Raw genomic sequence first — 25,673 nt, 5'->3', positions numbered from 1 at the left:
TATCCCCCTCTTGCCCCAGAAGGTAAAGGTTGAGAGCAAATCCACAGCAATCGGCCCCCGGGCACTTAAAGTTAGTGAATTTGTGATTTTAAGATACACGGGGGGGCAGTTTCTGCTAGCATTTTGCTATCGGGATCGTGTGATTTACTTTATTGTGAGTCCGTTATGAATTTGCACAGTTCTTGTGAAGTTAGTCCTTCTATAGGTTCTATAGAGTGTACACTTTAGGACACAGGAAAGGCACAGCTATTGTCCCTTTAAGATATATTTCTCTGTGAGAGTTCTAGGATCCGTATTCCATTTTTTTACTTCTTAACTATCAATATGTTTTGTATGTTTTTTTTTATTTTATATTGTTTTCTGTATATATTGAAAGTGCATGATCTATGTTTGTGTTTGACCGGTTCCTGAAGTCTTGCTGCTGTCCAGATGTTTCTATACATACTTTGTGTCTTGTAAAGAAAAAAAAATGTATTAAACATATTGGAAAATGTAAATAAAAACAGAGTTATTTGACTCAAAAAGAAAGGACGCGTGACGCGCGGTTCTTGAAAACAACGTCTTGTCCATCAGGTATTGTAGAGTTACTTTGTAAGACATTTTTCATTGTAGCTAATTTGATTTGCGTCACCGGAAGATTCAGCTGGATTAGACAACGTGAAGGGCAGGAAACAGGAGACGATTCTTATTCAGAGAAATGGCGGGTGTACAAATTGTTTCTTTATGCTTTACATCTGCAATGGAAAACAAGCTGGAGCAGATGCAAGACGCAAACGCGCTCCCTGATTTGTCTGCTACACGGACAGCTGTCTATAAAAGACGGAGAACGTTGCATGGAGCCCTTCAAAGGTTGGCGGCGTCCCGTCGGAATGGTTGTACCAAGGCTGCTTCTTTTGACAGCTTCTCTGGTTTCCATCGCCGAAAACACGACAAACGTATCTTCAACATGTTTCAGAGATACCCTGGATTTCTTATCTGACCTGAATTCCAAGGAGCCGCAACCGTATGCTGTCCTAAGTAAGTTTATCTACCCTACTTTATTGGGAAGGAGGTCGATAGGTGGGACGGACTACCAACAAAATGAGTAGAGGCTAAAAAGTGAGAGAATTTAAACATGAATGGGATAGACATATGGCTCCTGAATCTGAGACGAGACCAACGACTGATTAAGGGGTGGAGTAGACGGGTCAAATGGTTCTTACCTTCTGGCAAAATGTTTGTTTCCATTTTACGGATGTATTTAAGTCCTTCATGACAAAGCCTGTACATGTACGGGCTCACAATGCATTGTCACTAATAGGTTTAAGGGCAACCTGTTGTCCTTAAGGGGTTAAGTATGGTTTTAGGAGGCTTTGACTCTATTTTATTGTGTTTGATTGTAACTGTTATGTGTGTATATATATATATATATATATATATATATATATATATATATCGCTATTTCTGTTTTTTCTAACCACATTTGGGTGCTTCTAAGGGCCAATGTGAGCTAATGTGCTTTGTCCAAAATATGGTATTAAAGTCAATTAGTCATTGCCTCTCTTTGTAGGTCTCTTTGATAATCTGAGTCATAGTTTACTCATCGTTTGTTCAGTAAAGCAGGAGTTTGCGAGAGAGTTATAGGAATCAACTCTCTAGTAGTACTCTGCATTGGGAAGGGCAAAGCCCAGCGAGATTCTCATGCAAGAAGAGCTTGGTTAGTAAATCAACGAGGGCCATCTCCACTCTTTTCGAAGAATAAACGTACAAAGGTTTGTGTTACTAAATACATAGTGAAGTTGCAACGCTGGAACTCCAACTCCGTCTTTAGTGAATAAACCTCATAGTCCATACATTTTAGTATTTAGTATTTTAGCAGACGGCCCTTTTCCTGCAGAGTGTTTCCACGCGAAGAACTCCGCATAGAGAATAAGCCCCTTCTCGGCTTAATAGCCTGTTACCTATCTCACTACGTCATTAAAAGCAACGGGGGGGGGGGTTATTACAGCTCCCGGGAACTGGAAGACACACTGCAAATGTTACATCCTCAAGCACTGCACTTCATTCACTAAAGATTGCATCTCTTAATGATAGTATTGCATTGTAAACCTGTTGGGTATTAGAACTATTATATTTTCCGAGTACCCCTGCTGTAAGCTGCTCAATATATTATAAGACACAGCCATGTGCGTTGAAGAATATTGGATAAAAAGCATTTGAGAACTCTCTAAAAATAATAAAAGTCCATCTTTTATGGGTACAAAGGGGAAATACCGTACATTAGATATTGGATTTTTTTTTTTTCTTTGTTTTTCCATGGAGATGAAACAAAGCAATTTTTTTTAGCTTAAGATACATTGTAAAATTCATTTTTTAACGGGATAGGACCGCTGATAATATGTAATCTCATATCTTTTAAGTGTCCCTCTTTAAGAGTGATGGTCCCACTTTGGGACCCAAATCCTTCTATTTTAATTTCCTCCCCTGATGCCCCTCGTTTCTAGGAGCTCGGAATGTTTGCTGGTTATGAGGGCATCGCAGGGTTCTACAGCCCTAAAAGTGACTGCAATGTATATCGAAACAGCCGGAAATGGGTTTATAGATTAAATTCTATAACAAAAATGTATTATTGTTGTTCTAAATAGCATATATATAAAGAATAATTGTACCTTTCATATTCCGTGAGTACCCTAGCGCCACCAACAGTTTTTACACCTAGGTGAGGCTAAACATGGACATTTTGGGGCACACTTACACTTTTTCAATGCACCACTTTTTAGCCATTAGATCCCTGGCGCCACCTGCTGGTAAAACAAGAGACATCAATTCCGTAGGCGCAGAGACCACTCAAAGATCTTCATGGCAAGGGTCCCTTCATTTATGAAATCTTTGAGTGAACAGACCACACGTTGGCCAGGTTTAAGTAATCTGACAAAAGCATTCATATAACTGTGTACTATTAAATTATAACGTGCCACCCTCCCCAATCTCGGGAATTTGCCTGTAAAGTGGTTTACCCTATTTTTATTCCTGTATATAGGGTTAGTTACATATCTGTATATCTTATGCATGTTTATGATTTTTATTGGCAGACAGAAAAGAAATATAATTTAAAAGGTCATTTTCCCTGAGATTTCTAATTGATTAAAGAAAACTGTCTACTTGTAGATGATGTTCCATACTGACCCAAACACTGGCCGCCCATATTATATGGACGATTAAATATGTCAAAATAAAAAAAAATCTGATTCCTGCTAAACGTAAGGCCAATTTTTAAGCCCTGCGTTCATTTTGTATTCAATACATTTGGGGGAGATGCGATGTTTATATTTGGGATAACTATTTTAAAATATGCTTATAGCAGGGCTGTTATCAGAAATCTTGATGCCTGGTATAAACCTAAAGACATGCCCCATACTCCTGATAGGGCCATCATTGGGATCCAATCCCAAGAAAAAGGGCCACGAGGTGCCATATTCCGAAAAGAAGACACAATACACCCACACCCTCCCCCTGGGCCGATACACAAGTACTTTTTGGACCCTCTGATGGCAACCCTGTTTTACACACCATAAATTCTGGGACCCAAGAAGCAAAGGGGAAAGAAATTTAGGCTCATGGTCTTTTGGAAAAAGCCAATGAATCATATACATTTCAGAAATAGTTAAGGCTAAAGTACCTTTTTGTTCCACTTTTGTGCTTATAAATTGTTAAGATCTAATGTGCACTATTTACCTATGAAAAGACCAAAAGTGACCAAAAATATATTCGCAATAAAATACTATTGTTTTACATTATTTAGGAAAGAAACAGTCGCCTTTGCAGTAATCCTCGAAGGACACAGATATGCAGTGATATTTCTAATATGTGCAGTCTAATAAATTCTTAAATTCGGCAAATCCAAGTAAAAACATAAAATATTCCCCAAAAATCATCTCATAGGACTTTACCGAATCGTGCCGTTATTAAGAGGTGACTGCTTTGTATGATACGGTAACCTCTGTTCTTCCGTCTGAAGACTTGAAATGTTTATTTGAGATGGATTTTGGGTCCGTTATAAAGAACAAGGGAGGAAGTGAAGCCTATATTTTGTGTTAAGAGCGAAACAAAATAATTAATATGTTATTTTTTTAAAAAAAGTTTTTTTTTAACCCTTTGTGCTTTTAACGTTAGGTTGATGACAATGTATGTGGTGTTTTCTGTTGCAGTGTACGATGCTTTGGGGAAACAAGGAAGCAACCTTCTGAGTGGGAACATCGACAGAATAGGATCGTACAGCCAATGCCGCTCAGTTACAGCTCCTTCGAGGAACTTCACAGGGGAATATTGTAAACTGCATGTGGAACAGGTGTATGAAAATGTCACATTCGGATACTGCGGCAGTAAATACCCCATGCCGCTCCTTGGCTAGAGCTGCGGAGTATAGAAAAAATAAAGAAATCTCCTATTGCGGAGTTGGTGTTGGTGACGCTGCAAATGGGAAGCAGCGAGGAGCACATCAATGTCATTAATCTATGGCTGCTGGATTGGGTTGGAGTTATGTGGGGTATTGAAGGGAAGTCGTTTGTGAAAGAAGGGGTTAGTATAAAAGGCGCACTGAAGTGGTTCCTTAGATAGTGAGGAATTGGTGTAGAAATGTAAGAACACACTCATAAAACACAACAGGAAAACACAGAGGGGCTTATTCACTAAAGGGGGCGTTTACGGGAGAGTTGTGTTTCAGCTCCATGACTTCGCTGTATACTAGGCAGGTCCGTCCGCGATGAGCTTCTGTTTGCTGGGCCCTGTATAATGTATATATATAAAGAAATCTCCTTATACATTGAATTATGCATTTTACAGGGCCAGCTCAGCCATTCTTGTAGGAGAAACCTGTCAGTGTTGGCCCTTCATATTGAATAGTGAAATCAAAGAGTTAAAAACTTTCCTGCAAACACTTCCTTTAAAGAATAGACCCCTGAGTTGAAGCAAGCCCTGGCTGCTGAGAGTTTAATCCTTAGGGTTTAGGTAACGTATATGAAGAAGGAATTTACTGTAACTTTATTCGTGTGTACCTGCCCTAGGAAGGTTTTTCATCAAAAAAAGGTTTTAATTTAAACCAATTGATTATATTATAATATGGAGTCTTCCTGGTATTTTCAATTCTCTCTACTACCAACACTAGGAACTGAATGTGGAGGTTCTGCTTTTAATTATTTTTCTTATTTTAATGATTTAATACAGTTGAAGTTTTATTATTGTTATTTTGGCTGGAGGGATCGCTACCTTCTGGTTATACAGATACCGTTTTTGTGTAGTAAGCATTAGAGTTGGGTAGATATTGGGTAGACCGGGGTGAAGAGGTATTAATACGGGGGACACAGATAATTCAGTCGTCCATCTTTCCTGAAAAATGCATAAATTATTTCTGAAATAAGGTGGTGATGCGATGTAGTTAGTTACCATTGAATATTTTGTTACTGCAAGTGTACTAAAAGGTATACATTTTACTTTATTTCCATTAAAGGAAGGAACTAAATTTGTCATCGGGATTTGTGTTCCAAGTTCATGCAGCAGCCAAGACATAACTTCGCTGTCAAAAATGGGTGAGAATAAAATATTCACATGCGTTTAAAAGCTTGGGGTCACTTAGAAATGTCCTTGTTTTTGAAACGATGGAGACGCTTGTGCTGATGTAAAGATTAACGCTAACAGCGCGTGGTTAATAGGGCTCAGTGTTACTAATATACTCTCTTTCAGATGTTTTTGAATATAAGGGCACTTCATTTTTGGCTCCTTTGCCTGTTGTTTTGACCCAAAATGAGAGTTCACTAACAGTGATGACTGCGACGTGCGTGAAAGGGCTCTTTGCGATCGATGCATTTGCAATTGTTTGCCTGTAAGTATAAGTTTAATAAGATAATTAAGATACAAAAATCTGTTGAATTGTGAGAATTGTTTACAAATTCAAAATTGTACATCATCATTTTCCATGTCCTTTTTTCAGAATTTGTTTAGAATCTGGCAATTCTTTGCAATGTAAAAATATTCATTTTTTTTGCATACAGTAGTATATATATATATATATTTATATACTACTGTATGCAAAAAAATGAATATTTTTACATTTCTTTAGAATTGGTCCATCATTAACCCCCTATTATCAAGCCAAAGGCAACATATCAGCAGATATATACAGACAGACAGACACCCATCCCCTCCATATAATATATACAGTCTCCGGCTATCTATTAAACCGCAGAGGTGAACAAAGCCCAAAAGTAAATGTAATCTTCTAACTTTTCTCAACAAAATCCCATAGGATCAATGATATGTCCTTTTAATTGGGCCATATCTGCTCACCTTAATTTGGGGGGGGGCTATAAATAAACATGATCAGATACCCCCTTCAACTAGGGAGCCTAAGCAACAAATATAATACACAATGGCTACATTAGAATGTTTATTGCCTTGGATGATGTATCTTTACCCCCCCCAAAAAAAAATAAAAATTAGGGTGGCATCATACGTAAACATTATAGTTGGCCATAGACCTTTGCTCTGAATAATACTCCTGTCCCATTACTAGCGAACACGCATAACATAATCCATAATATGAATCAAAGTAATATCTTTTTTAACGCTTTGTGACATACAAAATTAAAGAGAAGAAACTGGGTAAATTGTTCAGCAATCCCTCCAGTGCTATTGCAGAAATAACCAGTTATACGTTTTTCCCGCAGATGTCTCTGTGGTGCTCTAATCACCCTGCCTATAATTGGATCCATTTACACCGGAGTTCAGCAGCTAAAAGTCACTCCGTCTTTTGCACGCTTCAGGAGTATTAATTCCAAAAGGAAAGACGCCATCAGCACAGAACGCGATAAACTCGCATTAAAATCCTCGTTGCCGCTGGCTGGGAATGATGGCCCTAAAAAGACAAGAAGTAAACAATACTACAAATGTTATTCTTAAAACATAAATGAGACAATTCCTTTAAACAGATCAAGAATGGTCACGCTGGGAACTGGATGGGCCAAAGGGTTCTTATCTGCCGTCAACGTCTACGTTTCAATATGGTACAAAGGATACATTGGTGTAATTAGTGTAGAAAATCAAGAAGAAGAACATGACCCTAAAAATATGCCCTTTCACCCTAAAACTGAGGCACAGCTCCTTATATATTGTGAGTTCTGGGGTAGCCATTGGCGGATCCAGAGCCCAATCTCCGAAAGGAAAACTGTGTACATTCTACATCCATGGCTTTATAGCAGTGCCAGGCGTGGGGTCATGTGACACGTCATGTCCTTGTTGATGTTGGCAATTTTTCCACCAACAACTCTTCAGCCTGGTGAGGCACTTTCAAAAGCACCCAAATATCATGGGGGGCAATTTCCCATTTCGCTGCCTATGGATCCGCCCATGGGATCAACCCAAATCTGAGCAGTAGAATGGTAAATGTGTGCCTCATTAATATACCCAACGCTCAAGACGTTAAATAATTCCAATGGCTCCATGAATTTACTCAACATAAGTAAAATATTTGTGAAGGGTTTCCGTTTCATAAAATTAACGCCTATTTTTTTTTTAAAGATTGTATAGATCACCTTTTGAAGAGTTTTTGCTTACAAGAGAACATTTCCACTTTATTGAAGAGTTCAACCAACCGGGAATATCCAACGTTGGATGGAATCAGAGTTCTCAGTCTCCTGTGGATCGTTTCAGGACATACTGGTCAACTCGCGTCAGTCTTTAATATGGGTATAAATTTTAATGTTTTCATTCTGATGCCTTCCATCTTACCTTGCGTTTTCAGCAACAATGCCAGATCTACATAAATGATTTTAAAACCTAGTCTTCCAATATCATACGTTAAATGCATGGGATGATTTTGGTATCATTTCCCTAATAAAAGATCAAAAACACAACAGACCCAGGGCAGCGCCCCAGCTGCTCCCTCCGCAGTTGCTGTCTTCTCTCCTAGGATATGATGTCATATCTCGGCAACCTGCATTTTACAGACACTATTTGGTGATCTGCCCCTGGTTAAGCTGCCTCCCTTGAAACTGCCACCTTCATGATCTTCTCGATGAGGACAGGTGAAGCAAGTGAGTTATAAGTACAGTAGTCATATCGACATCATGAACTGGGTACAGTAGGCACAAATACATTAACCAAGCCCCATGGAACTTAGATTTTGTTGAGTATTCTGATAAATTCTAATTTAATTAACATGAATATCTGAGCAATATATATATTTTTTCATATATTGTGCCTAACCAACCTGAACACAATAACTGGTGGAAACGTCTCAAAGTGTTTCATAATCCGTGATTCAATCTTTCTCTGTAAACCGTTGTTCTCCCCTTTAAGACAAAACCCAGAGGAACCCTTGACATGTCACACGCTCGAGATCATTGACACCGAGGAGAAGGGGAAACACGTTACATGGTGCAGGGCACTGGGAAGGAGGTCATCCATTTAAAAAATAAATTCTAAAAGGCGCTAATGACTGTTTCTTTAACTTGTGTTGCAGATAATTCTTTTGAATGGAAGTCAAAGGTTCTAGAGAAGCCGGTATATTTCTACACATTGAGCGGGCCGGTGTACTTGGGAGTGGATTCCTTTTTCTTATTGAGGTAAAAACACATCGTGCTGTTACATTGACTATGTGTAGAACATACATTATATACCGTTACATCCTTTTATTACCATGTACCAATTGGGTTGCTTGAGAATATGATTTCTGTTTTGGGGCTTACATAAAGAAGATTCGAAAGAGAACAATGCATAAAATACAAATAAATCAGGTTATTTTACTGTCATCAGGTGATATTACACACAAAAAAGAATGAATATACATAATACAATTTTATCTAAGGTGACCACAGAGGTCTTGAAAGCTTATGAGATTCTACGTCTTATCTTGCACAAGTTGGTTGACTTAAGAGTATCACAAACTTTGGACTCTCCAAAATGAAGAGGGCTTGGAAGACTCCATAAATACCAAACCGGGCAAATAAAACGACCAGCGCACCCAACAGTCTAGAAAATGTAAACCAGTATGCTATCTTAGAGGAACATAGCTGGAAATGTATAAAATGTTCAAAGCAAGGAACGAATACTTAAACATTTCTTGTATGTCCATTAATATTAGTTGATGGTCATTAATATTAGTTGAAGACCCAACCAAACATACGGAAAAAAAGTAATGGAAACGTTAAAAAATAAAAGCATAAAATATAAAACTTCAGCAGGTAGCACTAAATCCTCATGGCTGTTGGACATTGGCGCTATATATATATATATATATATAAAAGATAATAATAATAATAGTGACCATTGGCACAACTTCTGCAGCGTGCTGATTGGCTAAAATCTGGTTGGAACCTGAAAGTCCCCAGTTATGAAGACTGGATCTCTGGTGGGCTTCAGCCAAGTTGGATAAGTTTGAATAATAAACAAAAGAACATGTATCGTTAAATTGCTGAACATAAATATAAAAATGGACACAACGTGTTAATTGTTGAGACATAAGACCACAAAGAGACTCCACAGAATAACAAGACTGGAGAGATACCTCTCACTTGGCATGCCTTAGCTGCTTATCACATTAACAAACTTCCAGAAAATGGTAAGTTCCGTCTGGCTATAGCTCTGCCGTGATCTTTTAGCCGGGCTGTAAATGATTTTGGCCTTTTTAACACGTTTGCTGAAAAGACATTTAGCAAAAAAAGGTAATATAATTAGAAAGGCATTTTGAAAATGTTTGATGTACGCAATTTTATACCGGTGCACATAATTCCTGACATTCACTGGCATGCTGTTTGCGACACGGCTCTGAATATCGCCTTAATTTATGTACATTGCAAATAGTCTCCGGCTAAAGTTTTGATGTTCTCAGATGACAGTTTATGGTGGTCGTAATCATTAATTTTAATCAGGTTATAATGTTTTAATGAGGCTTTTGTAGCTGTAAGTGGAAATTTGTACGTTTTAAAGGTATCACTTTATGGAAAGGTACCAGATAATTTCAATATAGGCTACATTAATAATTATTTATAGGGGGTATAAATAATAAATTGAAATTGTAGTCACCCCAGAAAATGCCCCCACTGTATAAAAGTTCATCTGATACCTGACAGGGCTCCGCAGTGCATTGGGGGACATGCCCAGGAGATCTATGCCTACATTTGGGTTCCAAATACATTAATGCCCTTGTGGGGGGCAACAATGGGACTTCTTGACTAGGATTGGTTGATGCCAGAGGAAGATCCTGCAGGTGACCAATAGGCTCACTCGCACGGCCTTTTTAACTCCTGACAGCGAACCTACGGATTTCCGCTCCCGTTAACCTCTGCGATGCTGCGTTAGATAACCGGAGCGGAAAGGGTCTCCATCTCCTCCCCCTGATCTCTCTGTGCTGATCAAACTGTGATCAGCAAGCAGGGTTCCGTAGCTGTACATTGCTGATCACAATATGTGTGATCAGCCAGCAGGGGGAGCAATCAGAATCAGTGAACTGTGAACCTACTGGAAGGGAATGTTCTATCGCTCGTGCCAAGTACATTACACAAGATCAGTTGGCAGCTTTTAAGGATGCACCGGTACGTCCTAAGGGCATCTAAGGGGCTACGACTGTGTCATTCTATTGTGGCATTATAATAAAGAGCCAGGGTGTTTGTCTTGTAGACTGAGTTTTTTTTTTTACAACATCATTTTACCTGGGAGTTTCTTTTTAAATAATCGATGCTATGCAGTCAAAATGCATAGCGCCTGTACAACCAAGTTGTTATAAGTTCTATTTTAGCTTTCTATCCTTCTCAGGGTCAAAATGTAATTTGGCAAGATGAGAAATTGTACTTTCTTCATTCTTTCTTCACGTGGATAGGAAATACGAACACTGAATGTGTCCTGCAGCTGCGGGTGGGAAGTCGTTATGCGCTCTATGATAATATCTAACAGAAATGTCACAGAGCTGTCACTCTAATGGGGTCATGGAGGATGTACGTAAACGCGAAAAGGCGCTGATTACTCTTATAAAACATGACTTAATTACTTCTTCTCCCTGAAATCGCCCGCTAGTCATTTATGGGATTCAAGATGCCATTTTAATAAATAAGATATAGCAAGTAGATAAAGCTAATGTAGACCTTGAGTACACTAATTAAACTTGGGAAACCTAAATTTGATTTTTATCGCATCTGTCTATGGCGCCTGAAACTGCATGATTTGGAGGGTTTTTTATTTCAGCTTTATAAAAACATTAATGTAACATTTCTATATAAAATGATGTCATTTCCCAAGGCAGACAGGGCAGAGGGGCACAGGTAATCCGTTAACGTAGCTATAAAATTAGGCGGGTTAAACTTTGAGAATGTCAGCCCTGAGATATCCTCTACCGATTTGAGTTTCATTTGGTTATGCGAGTGAATTTGATGACAGATAAGACCCATTTGGCCCATCAAGTCTGCTCGTTTCCCCCCCTGTAAAGAGTAAAACCTTAATCATTCCTTGGCCTTTTCTTCAGGGTTCAGGATAGTCATATGCCTGTCCCATGCATGCTGGGACCTGCTGGGTGGCTGTCCCACATTTCAACAGCCTTACATCACACCCAGAACTTCTGCCCCTTTAGTTCAAAACAAGGCGTTCTCCAAAGCTTGCTAAAATTCAGCAACAAGAAACTTTCGATATATCCTAGTGACCTTGGTAGAGCCTTCAACACCATTAGGGTCCAGCAGAATACAGTAACCAAACTTTCCACAAACTTCTGGGGATTATTGAATTGACCAAACTTTCCTAGAGTTGCATCTCTGTAATGTTTTTAAACTACATCATATAAACCTTTAGAATTCACTACTTCATTTGCAAGGGGTCTATGTTGGCAGACAAGGTGGCGTTCTGAGTATTTGCTCATACGCGCAGCGGCGTGATTGCTGAAGGTTCTGCTTATTGAATGCTCTTTCTATGCACATGCACGGTGCGTGATTTGAGCACTAAGTATGCAAAGCTGACGGCAGTCTGAATAAACGGAACATTTTGGGCCAATCAACATTTGCTATATGGTGCTAAAAAATTCAGGACGGTTGGCAGGGATATTTACACTGGCATCCGAATAGCCATTCCTCCAGTCACTAGACACAAGAATTCTCATTACATTCAGCAAACAAAAAAGAAAGGGATAATTATCATCGGGCATCGATTTTCCTGCATGGAAAGGGGATGGATATGGAACCTATGGAACTCTCAATATGCTCATCCACCCTCATTCTTATGGAGACCTGAGGTCCCGAAAGCTTATTTTTGACTCAATAAATGGTATCAGCCTAGACTAAAGACTCCATTATCCTAATGTATAATAGTGTATTTATTACTGCTATTAAAGTGCTTTCTTTTTTTTATAGTGGATTCTTGAGTGCAATATCATTCCTTAAAATAACAGAAAACTCAGAAAAAACCCTAACGCCTCTTATAATGATGAAATTTATATGCAGGAGACTAAGGAGGTAAGTTTATAATACGCAAAAACAGTTAAATAGTGGCTAAAGTACGGCTGCATGAACAAATACGTAGATTTATGTATCCCGTTTAATGATTTTGTAAAAATATAAACATGGCTAAATATTTTCTATTATTGACTTTTATATGTGGCATAAGTAAGTGTGGAAAAATATGTTCTTAGCACTTACAAGACCCAACAAAAGGTATCAATTTCAACCAAAAACTCCATGGGGCAAAGAAAAAAACCAGGTTTGATTTAACCCCAAACTCTCCTACTAATACCATGAATTGGCATCATCAATAGCTATAGGAGATTGCAGGACAGTGCCGAGGGCATAATGCCAGGTTGGTCAATTGCCCCCTTTAGCAATTATCTGACCCCCAAGTTTTTTGTTTTAGGCTCCAGCCCCTTCATCTGGCTTCTATCTGTTTTTCCATTGCTCTGATCACATTGGTCCACTGGGGATCTTTCTGGGAGCTCCCTAAACATCAGTGGGACAACTGCCGACGTGTCTGGTGGGCTAATGTCTTGCTGATAACCAACTTTGTGTCTGTTGCAGAATCAGTGAGTTTTCTGATTATATTTTTTATTATCGTTTTTCCCTTCTTCCTGAAAAAAATATATACCGGTAATATACAAGCAATACATTATACAATATATGGACAAAAGTATTAGGACACCTGACCATTGCACCAACAGGGACTTTGGTACATACTGTAGACATTTATAGGATGTTGGTCCCCCCCTTTGTAGTCTTTATAGACATTGCTTTGTGCGGGAACAGAAAAAGGGTTTCCCCAAATTGTTCCCACAAAGTTGGAAGCATAGCATTGTCCAAAATGTCTTGGTATGCTGAAGCAATTACATTTTCCTTTGCTGGAAATAATTAACCCCACATTGATTTCAATAATTAGGAGGTGTGTCCCAATATGTTGGCCGTATAGTAGTTCACAAAGCAAAGTCCATAAAGACATGGTTGGGCAAGTTCGGTGTGGAAGAACTTGACCGACCGCACAGAGCCCTGACCATCCCTGTTGGGGTAATGGTCAAGTGTCACAATACTTTCGTCCATATAGTGGAAGAGTTGTCTTGGAGCTCATTCTACCAATTGAGATTGTTATCTTTCCACCTACAGTTAATGTCACAAAACATACATATTTAATATGACTGTGAATGACTCTACAGGGTCACATAACACAATGTAACGCACATAGAATGCTCACAAGATAGACCTTGCGCAAGTTTAAGAGGGATGTCACCTGAGCTAAATCTAACATTTCCCATACAGTGCATGACCCTAATAATTTATTTAACGTCTAAGATAATATCACCCTTTAACTAAGAATCAGAAGGCAGCCGTGTATGTGTGTTTGACAGCGGATAGAGGGTGTGTGCTAGCATATGGTGCTAGGGTGTGTGTTAGAGAATGTTGTTAGAGAGTGAGTGTTTGTTATCATATAGGGTTAGGGTTAGAGTGAGTGTGTGTTAGAATGTGTGTTTTAGTCTGGATGTATGTGTGTGCGTAAATTAATGTAGGTGCCAAAACAATCCTGTACCCAACCACCAGAAGCCCTAAGATCACCCCTACCGGGGTCTTCCTGCTTCCCATATTTCTCCCCTGTAGTTTGTTTTAATCAGAATACTCCATTTCCTCCTAAATACCATATATTCCTACACTAAAACAATATTATATCTTTTAATAAAACTACTACTTAGACTGTAAGCTCTATGCACCAGGGACCTTCTTTCCTAATGTATGTATAGCAAATGTACCTCAATGAAGATGTCTGCATAATTGTTGTACTTATTATATGACAGCACATATTATACCTCCCTTTTTATTTTACTGTAAACTGTAAAGCGGTGAATACATAATGTGCTATATATATAAAAATATGCATACATACACACAAACCTCTTATGTTCAAGGAGACTCTTTAAGAAGCTGTGTGAGATCTTATAAATAGGCAGATCAACCAAATGACCCTTGTCTGCTGACCAATTCTATGTTTTCAGCGGGGTATATTTTGAGGGTTTCTACCATCGATCTGTGGATCTGTGTTTAATCAATACATTGTCACAAATGTAATTGCACCTGATAAAATCAGATTCCCGGGATATGACACTTTTATTGTGTCCACAGCTGATCTAGAGTAATGGCGGCTAACGTGTGATATTGTGTTATGTTTCAGTGCAGCGGCTGGGCATGGTACCTCTCAAACGATTTCCAGTTCCATCTCACAACACCAGTCCTAATCTTCCTCTACGTCAAGTAAGTGTTTCCGCAGCCTCATGTAATTATTTGGGCTGCGGTACCTTTTTTAGGGGTAGATTGTTTTGAAGTCCCTGGTGATAGCCAATATTAACAACATAGATCATTGAAAGGACAAAATCCCACAAAAGTGTCATCTCGTCTATGAACAATATGTGTGCAATTAATTCCCAACTGTAACAAAAAATGAAGAGTATTTTTATAGCAAGCATCAGATGACTAATTAAGGAAGATAGACTGTGACTTTTAATATTAAGGCAATCTTAGGTTAACCTTTACTATTATTATCAGAAAGATGTGCAATGCATTGCTCCCTATGCTTCCATGGCCCTCCATACTGCAATCTTTTGGCAAACAATTTATGTATTTATTTTATTTCTTTTTTTTTTACTTTAAGGTTTTTTGACTACAGATAAATTTGGGGTCTTTAAAAGCCTCAGTCATTTCTCTCTTAAGCAGATAAAAAATGAAAATAACAAATGTGCAATACGTAAAATATAATACAAAACGAAGCAAAAAATCAGCGCATACCAAGTGTATACCATTCAAAAGCACCTATTGAAGGCATAAATATTGGGGATTCCGTCACACTTTATGGCCATATATCGCTTAGCCCGCCACAATGTCAAAATACCCCAAGTTTGGCGAGTCCTATCTAATTTTTCATGGCTATATTGCTTACCAAGGCGTTGAATCAGTGGGACTGCATTTTAACCCAAAAGAGTCTCTTGAAGAACTGAAAGCCTCCTCTGCACACCACACATGAGGCATCTGTGCGGCAGGAGGGGCTGATCAACCATAAATAATTATACAGAGCCCAGCGATGTCACTAGGATTCTACTGTCTGCATTTCTGACTGTTGTACCAGCAATTAGCCAACATAAGGTCATCAGGGATTTATTTGTGGTCTAGATAGACCTTCTTTTCGTAAGTCTTTCGTGTTTCGTGACATCATTGCCATCATTGTAAAAGAATGAGAACAAAGGAAACTCATAATGTATGGAAGTGTAGCTGGTGCTTATTCTAAGAATGTTAAACTTCATCTGATCTTCATCTGATCTACCATGCGCCGTGGGGGAAATGTTTCAACTGGTGCATAATACTATTACGCCCTAACTTGGCAAGTTAGCAAATTAAGCTCTTGTGTAATTTCCTCCTCCCTTGCCTGCATCCATTCAAGCAGGAAGCATACTTAAGTACCCTGCCCTCGCATGAGTAGTAGCGCAAGTCATCTTACCTCCCAACTCAACAGGAGCTGAAATCCCACACTTGCTGGCAGCCCTTCTTGCACATGACACTGATTGTTATATATATCTGGGAGTTGAGCGGGCATGCTACTATCCATACACAGGCAGGCAGAAGTCTCATTTGTCTCAACTGATTTTGTTTCCTAGTGCAATGGAACTTGTGCAAGTGTCAAACACACTGGGATAGCATGCTAAATATTTAGTGTATATATTTAGCAGTCTTTTTCCTCTCTTTTTCATCTCTTAGAGCCAAGCGTGCGCTGTTCGCCGTGGCGGTGCTGCTACTTCTCACTTCATCCCTCGTAACAACTTTACTCTCGTATTATCTTCAACTTTCAATCCGGTATCCAACAGGGGACAGGTATCTGTTAATCATTTACAGTATTATCACACAATAGCCTAAAAATTACTATTATTATTTATTGTTTTATATAGCGCCATCAGACAAAGAGTAGAAAAGACATAACAATAAGTATATAACAAGAAGACAAAGAAACAATAGATGAGGAGGGCCCTGCTCAAATGACCTTACAATGTAGAAAATAAAGCAGCACATCAGGAGCTTGGACACTTTTGCCCCTACTCCATCAGAACATACCGTCTTGTATGCTACCATCTTGGGTGGTACATGGTTTTTGGGTGTATTCTGCATTATATACCCTGCATACAAGCACATATAAAGATGGTAATGTCTTGGGGCTATGCCCTCTGAACAGGATGACATTCAAGGCTTACTCAACTACATTATCTATAGATAAGGAACATGATATTATGGCATAAAAAAAGAAAACAACAGCTACGTTCCGGTTGCTTGGACAATGGGCTAATAAATTATAAAATTTGCCAAGTCTGTTGTCCTTAAAGTAGTAATATTGCATCTGCATGGTTTTTATCATATTGTGTGGAATTGTGTATTGAATATGTATTGCGAATTTGGCCATCGAGTCAATAGGATTCACTTTCAATAATACTGAACTATAATTTGAAATCGGATGATCCGTAGGGCTGCATTTAATACTCCTTGCAAATTTAAAAAAAATTAAATAATAACACGGGATGCTGTAGGCAGGCCTAGTTAGAATCTGGGGACAATATGACAAAAATGGCTGGAGAATGCACAAGAATGAAAAAGGAAGATGTGGGTGGAACTACTGATCAATGTGATTAAGGTAAAAAAAAAATTACTTATATAATGTGAAAGAGGTTTAAACACCTGAAAAGAAATTTATCATTAAGTACAAATAAAAAATCGTATTTTTCACAGCCACTCTCGTCTGAACTACTGGGTTGAATATTATACAAAACCTTATTGCCGATACGGACCATTTCTGATTGGTATAACTTTGGCAATCTGGATATCCAAAAAGGAATCGCCTTGCATTAAATATAAGGTAACTGGAATCATATTATATATAACTATAACTGCTTTTTTTCTTAAACATAATTTATAAAGTTTATTTTACATTTTACATTTACTTATCATACATGTTCATCCTGGAGTACTTTGTTCCTCAGTAACATAAGTGTGTCCAGTGTTAGAATCACTCAGGAGTATTGACCCAAATATATCACTGTCCATTAGGGCCACGCCTAGGCGGGTGCTCTTAATAGCAGGGGAACATCGGGCTGGGAGCTCACTGTGTGGGGAGAGGGAGGCAGGGACATGGAAGCGGTCAGCTGATAAGGTAGGGAGAAATTGAGAGACAGAGTGAGTGAGAGTGAGAGAGTGTAAGAGAGTGGGTGAGTTAACAAGAGCATGAGAGAGAATGAGAGCTCATGCAGTACAATCTTCTGTGTCTGGATCACTATATAATTATAGGAATTATACAGTGCCACCCTCAGTGTCTGGATCACTATATAATGAGAGGATTCATGGTGTACCATCTTCTGTGTCTGGCTCACCATATATTGATAGGGAGGCATGCTGTACCACCGTCTGTGTCTAGATCAGTGGTTCTCAACCTTCCTTATGCCGCGACCCTTTAATACAGTTCCTCATGTTGTGGTGACCCCCAACCATAAAATTATGTAATTATATATTGTGAAATATGTATTTTCCGATGGTCTTAGTCGACCCCTGTGAAAGGGGGCGCGACCCACAGGTTGAGAACCGCTGGTCTAGATCACTTTATAATGGTAGAAGATATACTTTCCCACCCTCAGTGTTTGGATCACTATATAATGATTAGTCATGGTGTACCACTGTCTGTGTCTGGCTCACTATATAATGATGGTAGTTGTCTACCACTTTCAGGCTCATTTATATTGATAGGAGTTATATTGTACCATCGCCAGGCTTAGTATAAAATGACAGAAGTTATGCTGTATTACCCTCAGTGTCCGGCTTACGATTTAATGATGTGAGTTATGCAGTTCAACCATCAGTGTCTATATATTGTAATGTGAATTATGCTGTACCACATAAGTCAGGCTCACTATGTGCTTATGCTCACTATATAGCTTCACTGTATGATATTTATGTCTGGCTAACTGTATACTGATGAGGGCCATACTATAACACCTGCACATGCATTATGGGGATTAGAGTACACAACCCCTAGTATGCCGAAGGTTACTTTACTGTCCTATTGTCTCTAATGTCCCATCAAGCTCATGTAGAACACTTTCTCAGACACAAAATGTAAATACATCACAGGCAAATAAAAACACACGAGGCTGGATATATATATATATATATATATATATATATACAGATAACAGTCTATATTGGAGTGTGCTGGCAGAGCAGGAGAGGCAGGACTGGTTAACAAGCGTGATAAAGGCACAAAGGCAGATGCACCACGGCACGATACGGACTTTAGATATGGGACATTGGAGCAGACATCAGATTGGGGACCAGAGGAGCAGATTTTGGATAGGGGACTTTGGAGCAGACTGGGTTCTTTGGCAGGGGACAAGGCTGGAACTGCTCAGAACAAGAGCCAAATCAGAAGCCGAGAGCAAGGTCAGGACAAGCCGAGTCAGCAACAAGAGATCAAGAACAAGAGCCAAATGAGAAACCAAGATCAAGGTCAGTACAAGCCGGGTCAAAATGGGTAGAACACTGCTAGAAACAGCACAGTGCCATGAAGCAGAGAAACAGCAGCACTGTATACACCCGATGCAAAGGCCCAGACTGGAGGGCAGAGCAGGTACATAAAGGCAGGGCTAACATCCAGATAAAGCGGCTCAGCTGTCCCAAATAATTAGAAACTGGTGCTCCTGAAAGAAAGTGTGGCCACTAGTGGCTGCAGGTAGGCATAACAATGTATAAAATAGACAGGGTCCAGGCAGAAACCCTGACAATGATACTGACAAGCTGTTTGGAGGAACAGGGAGGGCACCAAAGAAACATTTGGGCACAAGTATGTCACTGGTAAGCTGTTTGGGGACAAACATGGCACTGGTAAGCTGTTTGGGGACAAACATGGCACTGACAAGCTGTTTGGGTGCAAACATGATATTGACAAGCTGTTTGGGAACAGAGATGGCACCAAAGAACCGTTTGGGCACAAGGATGGGACTGTCAAGCTGTTTGGGGACAAATATGTCACTGGTAAGCTGTTTGTGGGACAACGATGGCACTTGTATGTTATTTGGGCACAAAGATGGCACTGACAAGCTGTTTGGGGACAGAGAAGGACAGAGAAGCTGTTTGGGGGCAAAAGGTAGAACTTGTAATTTGTTTGGGGCAAAAATGTACTGACAAGCTGTTTGGGGGTAAAGTTGGCACTATGGGAAGTAGGTGACATGTTACTTGATTGTTTTTCTACAGGTACATGCTGTTATTGGTTGGTTCTGTTCACTTCTCACCATGCTTCTGATAATTACACTGTGCTTTGTTTTGGATGACACCCCTACCTCCTACTCCATCATGGCTGCAATTTACCAAGGACTCCATAGGACGTTATGGGCGGCTGCTGTTGCCTGGATTATTATTTCATGTCAGGAGGGATATGGAGGTGAGGATGGTTAGAGTCCTCCATGCAGTTAGAAGACATCAACCTAATATAAACAAGAGAAAAAAAAACATTATTTCAAATGTTCCTATACCACAAATCAAAACAAAACATAAAAAACATGGAAAAGCACATCTATACTGAGCTATAGCCATTGACCGTTTCAAAAATTTGAATTCTCCTTTGGAAGGAATAATCTTTGGTTGATAAAGGATTTTTTTGTTTGTTTCCAACATTCATGTTTAGGTTTTATAAATACTTTACTGTCTTGTAACACATGGAGCTTCCTGTCAAGGATTAGTTACGCCTGCTACCTAACACATCCCGTAATTATAATCCTTTACTGCGGACTCCAGGAAACGCTCTTTCACTACTTGGACATAAACATGGTAAGGTCCCTTTACTACCAAATATCTAGTTGGCTTCTTTAATGCAGAATTTAGGAACACAAGGGTTGGTTGATTATTAGAGATGTTGGGGAGAAGTGGAATGTAGTTAATATAACAATAAACAAAGAAAAAAAAGAATAAAGATGAATGGAGAAAGCATGGAAAGGAGGCTAAGCAAAGATTGCCATGAAGACCACAACGAGGCCGGAGTTTCAGTATATCCCAGACTGAGTAGTGACAGCTCACACAGTGACATCAAACAGGTCTGTGTGTGACCCTTAGGGCCTGGAGTATACATGTATTTTTCTTACTAGGGCTGAATCTGAATTATGTAGAATAGGAACATATAGTGTATATATATATATCAAAATAAAGAATAAACAAGAGCAAGAAAGAGTCCTCCTTCGTACATGTGTAGCTTCCACTAAAACATTAATTTACTATGTATTCTCCATTTTTATTTCCCAGTTTTACATGTTTATTGGACATTCGATGCTGACGATCACCGCCGGATTTATTTTGACAGTGTTGGTTGAAAAACCATTCCAACAATTGTTTTATAGTTAACCACTTGTATACATTGCTAATGTTTTATTATATTAAATGATCAGTTATTAAACTGTTGTATTTTTTTCTCTCTTAAGAGTTATCAGAGCAATGCCATTCTATTAGGCGCAACAAAGCCTCCATCAGTAGGTATATACAATAAAAGTGGGTGCAATATGACTTCCTGACCATGTGACAAAACCAAAGAACTCGAGTAACGTATATAGTTATCATCTTTAGAATAGTTATAGGTTTTCTAGTATAAAAAATCAGTTGGAGTTATCTCAAAATGATAACAATGTCTTAGATTGCTTACCTTGGGCCAAGGTATTGTTTTAGGAAAAGTGTAAGCTCTTTGGGGCATTTTTATCCTTCTGCGGTAACAACTGAAATGTGGAAGAACCAGAGGAATGTTTCTTCCTCTAGAACGTCTCCTTATCAACATGGCCCAATGCATTATATGTCCACGGGTTATATCCAGTTTAACCTTTTAGTGACCTTCATCGAACAATAGATGGACCGAAGCGCAACTCTTAGTGTGTAATTTCTGCAGCACATAAAACGACGATGCAAATAGGAAATACATTTGGGGTTCTAGAGACTATCCTTTTGTTCCCAGTGACAGCGTACAATAGATCTGTGGGTACGGTCACAGCCTACGTAGAAACATATAAACCTAGAATTTGACAGCAGATAAGATACCGGAAAAGTGTCCTTAATTTATTAAAATTCCAGTCTAACTGGCAATAAGTAAATGTGATGAAGAATGGGACATATGAATTTATAGCTCTAGTACACAATGTCATTTAACAAGGCACAAGAAGTAGAATTATAAAAAAGCTAAAGGGAAATAACTTGGTGAACATAAGGCTGAATTACGAAGACAAATGCCCAGAACATACAGAATTAAACACTTCCTAAACCCATTTAGCATGCTGGCACTACTCCAAAGTGTCATATATATTTATATATATATATATATATATATATATAGCAATAGCCAGTGGGGGGGTTGGTATTTTTAATTGCTGAATAAATCTGTATGTATATATATATATATATATATATATATATATACATACAGATTTATTCAGCAATTAAAAATACCAACCCCCCACTGGCTATTGCTATTAGTTGTATTTAGAGTAAAGGATTTCTTCTATGTACATAATGATATATGCATAAGGATTGGTTAATACCGATAGTTGATAACACAATCTGCCATCCATGGCAAATACACAACGCTAGTTTATCCTACAATCTAAGATTCTATTAACCACAGATTGAAAGCAGACAAACAAACAAGGATACAAAAACCTATACCAGTGAATTTACGCTATTGTGAGCAAACGGTTATTATAAACCAGGGTTTTTTCTCCGGAGAAGCACTTTATCTGACAGTAAGTGTATCATTATCTGTATTGAAGATTGTAAGTTGTGTCAGTTGTAATCATTGGCTTCCAAGTAAAGAAACACAAGATGTGTCGGGAAAACAAACTTGCTTCTGTCTGCTGTTTTTTTTCTATGTATTTCCAAAATGATTATAATTAAATGATTATTAAAATGTTCATCTACACATAATCTGAAAATATTCAGTCTTTTTCAATGAACTTTATCAGTTTATGAAAGGAACGCCATGGAAAAATGTTTAAACAAGTAATAAAAAAAGAAAACCTGACATTTTATGTATTAGGAAGGGATTTTAAAGATTTTTTTTTAAAAAAACAAGCTACAAAGTGATAAAGTAAAAACACAGAATATAACACTTTAATAAAACATATCGTGAAAAATGTTACAAAGGTCACTCTTGCTTCTTCTTTTACTCTATCTATTTCAGTAAAAAAGTACGTTACTGTCAATATACGATCCAAATGTTATTTCTCATTCCCACCTACAGGGAGTTCGGTATTTCAAGAATATTTAATAAAATGGCCAAGGTATTACTTTGACCTTTTCATTCCCTTCTTAATAGCAAAAGACGCACATGGGTTCTGCTGTAATATTGAGCGAATGGTAGGTTTGGACTAACACCTTCTCAAACATAAGAAGTGTGTCAAATGTATACTCAACCCCTAAATCATTTAACCTTTCTATATTTCCAATATATTGATATTACACTTATGCTTTTAATTTAGTAGATTATATTGGATGCAGTATCATTTCCAAATCCAAGCATTTTTATCAGATGAACATCCAAGCGTGTATAAAATATAATAATACCGTATAATAAATATTAACTAGTATATTTCATTGTTTTATGACATCCATAGGTAGTTTTTTTAAAAAAAAAAATATGCTACTAGAACCCAGTAGATTGTGAATTTATCTTGAAACGTTAAAAATAATTTATATAAACTCTATATAATCAATACAGGCTGGAGAGTTATATAACCCAGCCCAAGAGGGAACAGGATATCGAGGGACAGGTAATAAATCATGTGTGTTGCAACAGATTATGGTGATGTCACGATGGCATTATCTTGAGAAAACGCTGGCTTCCTTTCCCTGTGGCAGCTTCATCTTCTTTCTTCTCTCCTCTGTTCTATCTTCCATCTGCTATCTTTCTTCCTCCGCATCTCCGCGGACATAACCCAGCAGCGACTTCTGCCAAAATGGCGACCCTGCAGTGACATCCTCCCCAATCCTCCAGTATTGCCCTCAGTATATGAGCATGATTAGCCCAATTAATGAAGCCTGTCACCCATAGTAAATAATTATATTCTCTATACGATATGTGAAGGAGAGAGATGCACTAAACAATGCACATTCATCAGCCTTCTCAATGTCACATGTCACAAATCTTAGCCCTATTCAGCCCGTGTGAAACAATCCTGAGCATAAATGTGGCCAATCATCTCTTTAGCTAATCACCATGGTAAGGGAACTCCTACAGTTATTACTAATGTCAGATAAAATATATTTTAGGTATTGTGCTGCTTTCTTTTTCAAAAATAGTTCTAGTTTTTGCATGATATGTGTTTTTTTTATTAGGCATTTATATGTGTTCTAGCTCTATTATATTAGCCAAATTTGCAAGACCATCACCATGACTCCTTATTATACAATAGAGTGAACTCGCCCAGCTAGACCATGAAATCCTACGGAGAAAAGGACTTCATTGGACAAACAGGACTTCATCAGCATTGCCATAAAGAATCAGCTCAGTGTCTGTCGTGTTTAAGCAGGGAAAATAATGCAAAATATCACGACTAACAACAATGGCGGCCTCCAGATCTGCAGATAAAGGGAGTTTGTGGTATCAAAATGAATCAAAGCCAGGATTTTTGTCAATGCCGTCTGGGGTAGTAGTCATTGTGCCAAACTAAAATTTGGTGGTTCCTACATCCATCTGGTGAACCCATGAATTTAGATTGTTACTCTTACAAGGAGCTGTGTTAATAACCATCCATTATGGCTAGAAATATTCACTCTGTAGTGAAACCTGTAGTTCAACGACACAATTTTTTTTAGTTTAAAACAATAGTTAATAGCAAAAACAAAAAAATCTGTACACATTCATCCCATCTGTCTGTACTTGGCATCACCGGCCAAACTGAAACAAATACTCATTGATTCAAGCCAGCCCTTATTGCAGAAAAGCAATTGGACGTGCGTACAATATCCGCTGGTATACTTCTGCAGATTTGGGAAGCTGAAAAGGCACCAGAAGGCAGTTCCACACCTGTTTCTGAACTACAACACCTATTATCCTCAACTATTAAACCAAAGCTTTCAATACATAATGCTGCTGGGAAACATTAGGTTATTCCTAGTCTGTTAGTTCACTAACCACTGGAGATAAATGCCAATAAATAGCATTTATTGTACTGATCAAAAAAATATATTTGTGTTCTCAAAAAAATGGTTAATGTGGTCATTCAAGCTGCCAATGAGAGGGAAAAAATAGCAGATTTGAGCAAAAAAACTAAAATAAACAGTGCAAGTAATGTTTTTAAGGGTATCAGGTGCACGGTGCATATTATTTTTTTTAGTCTGTTCTATAAGATATTAATGTACACCACTAATTAGGCGTTTATCTATTATTTACTTGCGCTTCTATTATGTTATTTTGTAAGAAAAACTCTGTTTAGTATACTGTGCAGTATAATGGGTTTAGGCTGTGTATTTTAGCGCCAAGTTTATGCGAACTGATACAGGAAGTGGCTGTGAGGGGGTGATTTTCCTCAAATGTAACCATAAAATGGCTTCCTGTATTATGTCAAGAACTGAAAAGCTTGGCTTCCTCCAAGACTTGTCACTTCCACAGCTTTATTAACATAGCAATAACAGACGATACATTTTTCATCAGTTTACCTGTATATGTATATATATATATATATATATATATATATATATATATACACGTAGATATATAGATAGCTCTATAGATATATGGCGATATAGATATAAACTATTTATATATATATATATATATATATATATATATATATAAACCTATAGCTTAAATTAAAATGTTGACAATGTAATTATCTTATCAACAAAGGTATTTTATTTATTATCAAATAAACTACAGAGCCAACAAACAGGTTATTTCCAAAATCTCAAGGTCCAGCTGCACCTGGCCTTCCTGTGTTAACACTGTCCCTAAAAGCTGACTGTATTCTCTTTTTTCTGATATCGCGTGCGGAGTCATGGGATATGTAGTCCATTACATGCACGCTCGCCTTGGCTAGCCGAATCAATGCGCCCTCCATAGACTACACGTCCCGTGGTGCCTTGCGAGCGGCCTATGAACGAGTACCACATGGAACAGCAGAGAGCCGGAGGAGGGGGTGGCCT

The 25,673-nt window shown here is 38.3% G+C and overlaps 1 protein-coding gene across 1 annotated transcript; it reads left to right on the top strand.

Moving 5' to 3' along the window:
- Nucleotides 1-864: 864 nt before the first annotated feature.
- On the top strand, nt 865-20,940 carry LOC128465392 (O-acyltransferase like protein-like). The gene is made up of 15 exons (XM_053448163.1): nt 865-1,017; nt 4,188-4,327; nt 5,486-5,564; nt 5,719-5,857; nt 6,702-6,904; nt 7,552-7,719; nt 8,495-8,597; nt 12,363-12,464; nt 12,859-13,024; nt 14,653-14,732; nt 16,227-16,340; nt 17,244-17,370; nt 19,755-19,941; nt 20,185-20,327; nt 20,796-20,940. The coding sequence occupies exons 1-15, from the start codon at nt 870-872 to the stop codon at nt 20,892-20,894; spliced, it is 1,998 nt and encodes a 665-aa protein (XP_053304138.1). The 5' UTR covers nt 865-869; the 3' UTR covers nt 20,895-20,940.
- The last annotated feature ends 4,733 nt before the right edge of the window (nt 20,941-25,673 follow it).

Source organism: Spea bombifrons, chromosome 1 (assembly GCF_027358695.1).
Source record: "Spea bombifrons isolate aSpeBom1 chromosome 1, aSpeBom1.2.pri, whole genome shotgun sequence".
NCBI lineage: Eukaryota > Metazoa > Chordata > Amphibia > Anura > Pelobatidae > Spea > Spea bombifrons.
Note: the sequence above shows the minus strand (reverse complement) of the source record. Positions and strands in the feature narration are given on the sequence as shown.

Excerpts from the sequence above, each read along its gene's own strand:
- LOC128465392 (XM_053448163.1), top strand. The coding sequence starts at position 870 with ATGGTTGTACCAAGGCTGCTTCTTTTGACAGCTTCTCTGGTTTCCATC. Across the intron at positions 6,905-7,551 it reads TGGCCCTAAAAAGACAAGAA|ATTGTATAGATCACCTTTTG; the intron begins GTAAACAATACT and ends TTTTTTTTAAAG. Across the intron at positions 12,465-12,858 it reads ATATGCAGGAGACTAAGGAG|GCTCCAGCCCCTTCATCTGG; the intron begins GTAAGTTTATAA and ends TTTTTGTTTTAG.